General features: G+C 47.4%; 1 protein-coding gene across 1 annotated transcript in view; it reads left to right on the forward strand.

Annotated features, from left to right (window-relative positions):
* The first annotated feature begins 291 nt into the window (after window positions 1-291).
* LOC143278028 (uncharacterized) overlaps window positions 292-8,516 on the forward strand; it is a 10,279-nt gene continuing 2,054 nt past the window's right edge. The window contains exons 1-5 of the mRNA XM_076583040.1: window positions 292-303; window positions 4,582-4,706; window positions 6,414-6,502; window positions 6,925-7,175; window positions 7,898-8,516. The exon at window positions 7,898-8,516 is cut by the window's right edge and continues 2,054 nt beyond it. Of these exons, the coding sequence (XP_076439155.1) occupies window positions 292-303; window positions 4,582-4,706; window positions 6,414-6,502; window positions 6,925-7,175; window positions 7,898-8,146 (726 nt within the window). The 3' untranslated portion in view covers window positions 8,147-8,516. The remainder of the gene's footprint in view (window positions 304-4,581; window positions 4,707-6,413; window positions 6,503-6,924; window positions 7,176-7,897) is intronic.

Genomic DNA, 8,516 nt, shown 5'->3' on the forward strand with positions numbered 1-8,516 from the left:
CCTCTTAATCTGTCCCCCTCTCTCCCCCTTTCGCTCTCTCTCTCCCCTCATCTTTCTCCCCTCTCTCTGTCTCTCTCTGTGTAAATGATGAAGCCAAGGATGACAGACGCAGAGAAAGGCAGTCACTCACAAAACATCAACGCTTCTCATACGTTTACATTCTTTGGCTGCGGTATCACTAACACACACACGCGCACGCAATCACGCACGCACGCACACACACACGAGAGTAACAGCAGCAACAGGTGGTGAAGTTGAAAGCTGGGCACAGACCGATAGGGATATGACGACATGTGTGACACGGTACTGCCTGCTGGGTGCCCGTTCAATAAACACACCTGGTGTACACACTGTTAGTCACTGTTTCTTCAAGGCCTGACTAAGTGTGTTGGGTTACACCACAGAATACTAAACAGGCAGAAGGGACATTCCTTCTTCGCGCGATCGGAAAACGCGTTCCGGTTGGCCAAGGCGTCCGCCATCTTGTTTACCCTGTAACTCGTGAGAGGCGGCGTCGCACACACACACACACGCCTTATGTCGGAGTCATTGGAAAGTCGCTTTCCAAGTTTCGTTTTACCACACACTGATTTTGAGTGTACTATCTGTTTCTTTCTATGTGCTTCTGACCAGATAAATTCGGCTGTGCACATACTTGACTGAATCAGAGTTCGCTAGATTGCGCCGATCGACTCATTGCGCGTAACACTAACAGGCGGAGTTTGCAAGGACAGAGGAGGGATGGGGATGGTGTCCGCGTTGTTTCTGCAGTTCATTACATTTACCCTGTAACACCCGTAAAGAAGCTGAATATGACTGAGTCTATTCATCACTGGGCCAAAGTAGTTCAGGCCTACTGGCAAACTCTAGCCTGTGATTACATTGTCAGTCACTTCAGATGAATCTGTGTGCATGTTTGTAACGCGAGTGAGAATGTGAGTGTATGTATGCGTGTTTGGATAACATTCCTCTTCAGCATTAAAAACATACAAGGACACATTTTTTCATTATAACAGCAAAACCCCTTATAGGCGGTCACTGTATGAGCAGTACCAGTGAGATGGTTCTCACATGGAGTTTTCCACCTCAAACGAGGAAGAAAAAGAAGGCAATTCAGTGTTTCCAAGCACTTTTGCTTCCTATATTTATGAATTCAAACTTCTTTTGAGAGGCCGCCTCTAATTTACAGCCACTACTTCCTGGCTAAAGGGGTGGCCGCCCAAGAGAGGATTTACTGTATATTATTGTATTAAAAATCATTGTATTAAAATAGTGTACTCACATCAATGCACCTTCCTCGATCAGCCACAGAATTGTGAATGCCTGCTTGGTTTTCTCAAGTTCTTTCATTAGAGTGTCACTGTCAATTCTGGGCTCTTTAGCAGGTGGTTCATCAAGCGGTGCCACATCACTGACATTACTGCTGTTGGTACAAGGGCTGGCTTCAGAATCTGAATCGGAATGTTGTCTTTTTCGTTTATCTATTGCCACAATGACGTCTCTCTTCTTTGGTTGAGGTCGTCGACAATCTAGAGAGGGAGGAGGATTTGGGCAGGTGACGAGGGTAGGGACTGCAGTTGGAAGGAGTCTAGATTCCTGAATGTTCGTCGGGCAGTTGAAAGCCTTCTCCTCAAAGTGCACTGAGCACACCTGTTTCCTCTTGATGTTGGAGATGTTGACGTCAGCTCGTCGGATGTTGATGACCCATTTCTGGCATCTTAAAAAATTTTTAAAAAAGTATTTTTATTTACTCACACCGTGACAGTGCACTCATACATAAAAGCTCTCACCAACTCTTATGGAAAAATGTGGTGCACAAAAAAAGACAGATCCATACTGAAATACACACACACACACACACACACACACTCTCTCTCTCTCTCTCTCTCTCACTCACACACACACACACACACACACACACACACACACACACACACACACACACACACACACACACACATTATTTTGTTCCAGTGTTTTCCGCAGAGCAGCAGACTCTTTACTCCGGCTAGTATAAACAATGACCAGAATCAGCCAGAATTGCTTGTTTTCTACGACTCAATTTCTGTCTGTACTTTAAGACACTTTGAAAGCCACCCCCCCTTCTCCGCACCATCAGCGGTTTCCTTATCACAGGAAAATATAAACATCAACGTAGACTGAGTCTGCGAAGCTTGGCCTCCCATGGAGAATGCCCAAACTGAAAAGAAAAAGATATGAACTTACCGTTCTCTTTCCGTCTCTGGGTTGGGAAAATTAAACATCCGCACAGTTCTGCCCGTTCTTTCATCGATGCTGGTTTTGCTGTTATTACTGCAGTTAATTACACAGAAGTACTTCGCACCACGTGTTGATACTGTTGAAATAGCCGCCATCGCAAATCGTGTACAGGGATAACAAAATGGCGGCCCGAGTATGTACGGAAACTAACGGAACATACCGAAGGCGCGTATGTCCGTTCTGCCTATTTAGTATTCTGTGGGTTACACTGCTGGCCAGGCATCTGCTTGGCAGATGTAATGTAGCGTACATGGATTTGTCCGAACGTAGTGATGGCTCCTTGAGAAACTGAACTGAACTGTCAGTCACTGACACACCTGGAATCAGTCTCTGACACACCTGGTGTACACTGTCAGTCACTCACACACCTGGTGTACACTGTCAGTCACTGACACACACCTGGTGTACACTGTCAGTCTCTGACACACCTGGTGTAGACACTGTCAGTCACTGACACACCTGGTGTACACACTGTCAGTCACTGACACACCTGGTGTACACACTGTCAGTCACTGACACACCTGGTGTACACACTGTCAGTCACTGACACACCTGGTGTACACACTGTCAGTCACACACACACACACACCTGGTGTACACACTGTCAGTCACACACACACACACCTGGTGTACACACTGTCAGTCACACACACACACACACCTGGTGTAGACACTGTCAGTCACTGACACACCTGGTGTACACACTGTCAGTCACACACACACACACCTGGTGTACACTGTCAGTCGTAGCTTGACACCGTTTTGTACTGACCTGGTTACCACACTTCTCTCTGTACTCACTGGGGCATACAGACAGGTGTCACTGTACTGACTGGTTACCACACTTCTCTCTGTACTCACTGGGGCATACAGACAGGTGTCACTGTACTGACTGGTTACCACACTTCTCTCTGTACTCACTGGGGCATACAGACAGGTGTCACTGTACTGACCTGGTTACCACACTTCTCTCTGTACTCACTGGGGCATACATACAGGTGTCACTGTACTGACCTGGTTACCACACTTCTCTCTGTACTCACTGGGGCATACAGACAGGTGTCACTGTACTGACTGGTTACCACACTTCTCTCTGTACTCACTGGGGCATACAGACAGGTGTCACTGTTCATGGTGATGCAGAAATCGAAGTGTCCCCCTCAAGCCAAAATCGAATCCGAAGGAAAGAGAGAGAGCACAGGTGTGGTGGGACAGAAACAGTCAGTGTGCTGTGCTGTGCTGTGCTGTGCTGTGCTGTGCTGTGCTGTGCTGTGGTGAGACGTGTTTCTTACACACCCATCAGGCGAGGTTCTCATCTGACACACAAGGAAAGAGTGTGTCTTTTTCCCCACCTGGCGGCGAGAGTCGCTAGGTCAGGGCTAGGAAGCCATCAGAGCAGCCTTATCGCTAGGTCAGCAGGAAGCCTTCAGAGCAGCCTTATCGCTAGGTCAGGGCTAGGAAGCCATCAGAGCAGCCTTATCGCTAGGTCAGGGCTAGGAAGCCATCAGAGCAGCCTTATCGCTAGGTCAGCAGGAAGCCTTCAGAGCAGCCTTGTCGCTAGGTCAGGGCTAGGAAGCCTTCAGAGCAGCCTTGTCGCTGGGTCAGGGCTAGGAAGCCTTCACAGCAGCCTTGTCGCTAGGTCAGGGCTAGGAAGCCTTCAGAGCAGCCTTGTCGCTAGGTCAGGGCTAGGAAGCCATCAGAGCAGCCTTGTCGCTAGGTCAGGGCTAGGAAGCCATCAGAGCAGCCTTGTCGCTAGGTCAGCAGGAAGCCATTAGAGCAGCCTTATCGCTAGGTCAGCAGGAAGCCTTCAGAGCAGCCTTGTCGCTAGGTCAGGGCTAGGAAGCCTTCAGAGCAGCCTTGTCGCTGGGTCAGGGCTAGGAAGCCTTCACAGCAGCCTTGTCGCTAGGTCAGGGCTAGGAAGCCTTCACAGCAGCCTTGTCGCTAGGTCAGGGCTAGGAAGCCTTCACAGCAGCCTTGTCGCTAGGTCAGGGCTAGGAAGCCTTCACAGCAGCCTTGTCGCTAGGTCAGCAGGAAGCCTTCAGAGCAGCCTTGTCGCTAGGTCGGGGCTAGGAAGCCTTCAGAGCAGCCTTGTCGCTAGGTCAGCAGGAAGCCTTCACAGCAGCCTTGTCGCTAGGTCAGGGCTAGGAAGCCTTCAGAGCAGCCTTGTCGCTAGGTCGGGGCTAGGAAGCCTTCAGAGCAGCCTTGTCGCTAGGTCAGCAGGAAGCCTTCCCTCTTGGAGTTCCGTTCTTGCCATGTTCTCCTCGTCCTGGCCACTGACTCTCCCGTCACCACACCACTAAGTGTGTTTGTGCTGTGCTGTGCTGTGCTGTGCTGGACTGTGCTGTGTCGTGCTGTGTCGTGCTGTGCTGTGCTGTGCTGCGCTGCACATCGCATGAAGAACACATTCCCCTCACAATTCATCTGATGTAATCCAGTGCTGTGTAATGTCACAACTATATTGATCACCATGATGTCATGTGTACTGTCATGTGAAAGTGTCATGTCATGTCACAGACAGCCTCACGACTTTAACGTGAATGTGTACTGTCATGTCACAGACAGCCTCATAACTTTAACGTGAATGTGTACTGTCATGTCACATAAAGCCTCACGACTTTAACGTGAATGTGTAATGTCATGTCACAGACAGCCTCACGACTTTAACGTGAATGTGTAATGTCATGTCACAGACAGCCTCACGACTTTAACGTGAATGTGTACTGTCATGTCACAGACAGCCTCACGACTTTAACGTGAATGTGTACTGTCATGTCACATAAAGCCTCACGACTTTAACGTGAATGTGTACTGTCATGTCACAGACAGCCTCACGACTTTAACGTGAATGTGTACTGTCATGTCACAGACAGCCTCACGACTTTAACGTGAATGTGTAATGTCATGTCACATTAAGCCTCACGACTTCAACGTGAATGTGTACTGTCATGTCACATAAAGCCTCACGACTTTAACGTGAATGTGTAATGTCATGTCACAGACAGCCTCACGACTTTAACGTGAATGTGTACTGTCATGTCACAGACAGCCTCACGACTTTAACGTGAATGTGTACTGTCATGTCACAGACAGCCTCACGACTTTAACGTGAATGTGTAATGTCATGTCACATTAAGCCTCACGACTTTAACGTGAATGTGTAATGTCATGTCAATGACCACTTCACGACTTTTACGTTAATATGTGGTGTCATGTCAAAGACAGCCTCGATGACCGTCAGGACACTTTGTTTTTTGTTGTTGATTTTTTTCCTTTTTTTAAAAGTTTCATTTTATTTGTTTCTTTATTTGCTTACTAATTTTTTTTTATCGATTTTATTTTTAGATATATCCATGTATTTACTTTACTTTATTTATTCATTAATCTGATGACATCCATTTATATATCCCTTTTTTTCACCCAAGGCCTGGCCAAGCGCGTCGGGTTACGCTACTCGTCAGGCATCTGCTGAACAGATTTTGTGTAGCGTATATGGATTTGTACGAACGTTGTGACGCCTCCTTCCGTAACTGACCTGAACACAGACAGCTTAATGACTATTACGTCACTGTGTAATATCACGTCACAGACGTCTACCTTGATGACAATGCCGTCACTGTCTAATACCACGTCACGAATTGATGGCATGACATCATTGTGTAATGTCACGTCGCAGAAATATTGGTGGCATGACGTCACTGTGTAATATCATTTCACCTCCACCTTGATGACCATGACGTCACTGTGTAATAGCATGTGACAGACAATTTCATGACCAATATCACGTGACAGACACCTTGATGACATGACGTGACTGTGTATTATGACGTGACAGACACCTTGATGGCATGACGTCACTGTGTATTATGACGTGGTAGACACCTTGATGGCATGACGTCACTGTGTATTATGACGTGACAGACACTTTGATGGCATGACGTCACTGTGTATTATGACGTGGTAGACATCTTGATGGCATGACGTCACTGTGTATTATGACGTGGTAGACATCTTGATGGCATGACGTCACTGTGTATTATGACGTGGCAGACACCTTGATGGCATGACGTCACTGTGTATTATGACGTGGCAGACACCTTGATGGCATGACGTCACTGTGTATTATGACGTGGCAGACAGACCGAGGAGGGAGTGGAGAGCACTGGTCTGTGTGGTTCACACTGGTTCCTCATCCTGACGTCATTGACATCATGGACACAGACAGGTAGGATCATTTTGCCGCCCCGTCTGTCTGTCAGTCAGTCTGTCTGTTTTGTCTCTGTATGTTTATGCACACACACACACACACACACACACACACACACACAGAGTGTGTATCTCTCTCTATATATACGTACATATGTATGTATGATATATATATATATGTGTGTGTGTGTGTGTGTGTGTGTGTGTGTGTATGTATAGAGAGAGACACAGACACACAGACACACACACACACACACACACACACATATATATATATATATATATATATATATATATATATATATATACATACATGTGTGTGTGTGTGTGTGTGTGTGTGTGTGTGTGTGTGTGTGTGTGTGTGTGTGTGTGTTTGTGATTACACATACACACAGACAGACAGACAGACCTATGTACATGTACATAGAGACATGTCTGTAGACGGACAGCCTGTGGCCAGGTACAGAGTGGGAGGGTTTGAACTCAGCCATCTGGTGGTCCTCTTCATCCTGCTGGGCCTGGCCCTCTTCATCCTCTACTGGCTGTGGGAGTACCCCTGCACCGCTCAGGGCCCGGGCCTTACCTCCCCTGCCTGCACGTCGGGCAGAGTTATCTCCCGTCCGGAAGCTGAGAGGCCAGGGGAGATGGTTCTGTACGCCACGGAGATTGAACCCGGAACTGTGGTGCTTCAGGTGTGTGTGTGTGTGTGTGTGTGTGTGTGTGTGTGTGTGTGTGTGTGTGTGTGTGTGTGTGTGTGTGTGTGTGTGTGTGTGTGTGTGTGTGTGTGTGTGTGTGTGTGTGTTACGTGTGTGTGTGTGTGTGTGTGTGTGTGTGTGTGTGTTACGTGTGTGTGTGTGTGTGTGTGTTTGAATATGACTGTTTCACTCTGATAACCATTCATTTTGAGAATGTGTCACACGCCTCCAGCCCACTTCCTTGTTTTACTTCATCATCCTCTTCCTCGTTGTCACTATCATCATCCTCTTCCTCGTTGTCATTATCATCATCCTCTTCCTCGTTGTCATTATCATCTTCCTCTTCCTCGTTGTCATTATCATCATCCTCTTCCTCGTTGTCATTATCATCTTCCTTCCTCTTCCTCGTTGTCATTATCATCATCCTCTTCCTCGTTGCCATTATCATCATCCTCTTCCTCGTTGTCATTATCATCTTCCTTCCTCTTCCTCGTTGTCATTATCATCATCCTCTTCCTCGTTGTCATTATCATCTTCCTTCCTCTTCCTCGTTGTCATTATCATCTTCCTCTTCCTCGTTGTCATTATCATCATCATCTTCTTCTTCTGCTGCTGCTGCTGCTGCTTTTTTATTTTATTTTTATTATCATTTAAAAAAAATTATTCTGCTGCTTATTTGTCATGGTATTGTTGTTGTTGTTGGTGGTGTTCCCACACAGACCCCCAGCGGGGACCTGTTCCGCGTGCTGAGGGAGTATGACGCCGTCACCAACAGCGGCTCCCCCACTTCCGGTCTGCCACCTGCCACGTCATTTCCGGTGCACTATATCCCGGCATACACCCGCGCGCATGTGCAGAACCAGGCGTCGGCCCCGCCCTACCCGGGGGTGGAGGAGGGGGAAGCTGTGACGTCACCCTGCTCTGAGCCGTGGCGCCCTCTGTCGGTTCACAGTGCCAGCCAGTACTGAGACAGTGTCCGCACGGCAGTCATTGAACATGGACAGTGATTTTCAACGCTGCTAGCACTGTAAACATGGACAGTGGTTTTCAACACTGCTAACACTGTAAACATGGACATCTCAACACTGCTAACACTGTAAACATCGACATCTCAACACTGCTAACACTGTAAACATGGACATCTCAACACTGCTAACACTGTAAACATGAACATCTCAACGCTGCTAACACTGTAAACATGGACATCTCAACACTGCTAACACTGTAAACATGAACATCTCAACGCTGCTAACACTGTAAACATGGACATCTCAACGCTGCTAACAATGTAAACATGGACATCTCAACGCTGCTAACAAGGTAAACATGGACATCTCA

This window comes from Babylonia areolata, chromosome 35 (assembly GCF_041734735.1).
Source record: "Babylonia areolata isolate BAREFJ2019XMU chromosome 35, ASM4173473v1, whole genome shotgun sequence".
In the NCBI taxonomy this organism is placed as follows: domain Eukaryota; kingdom Metazoa; phylum Mollusca; class Gastropoda; order Neogastropoda; family Buccinidae; genus Babylonia; species Babylonia areolata.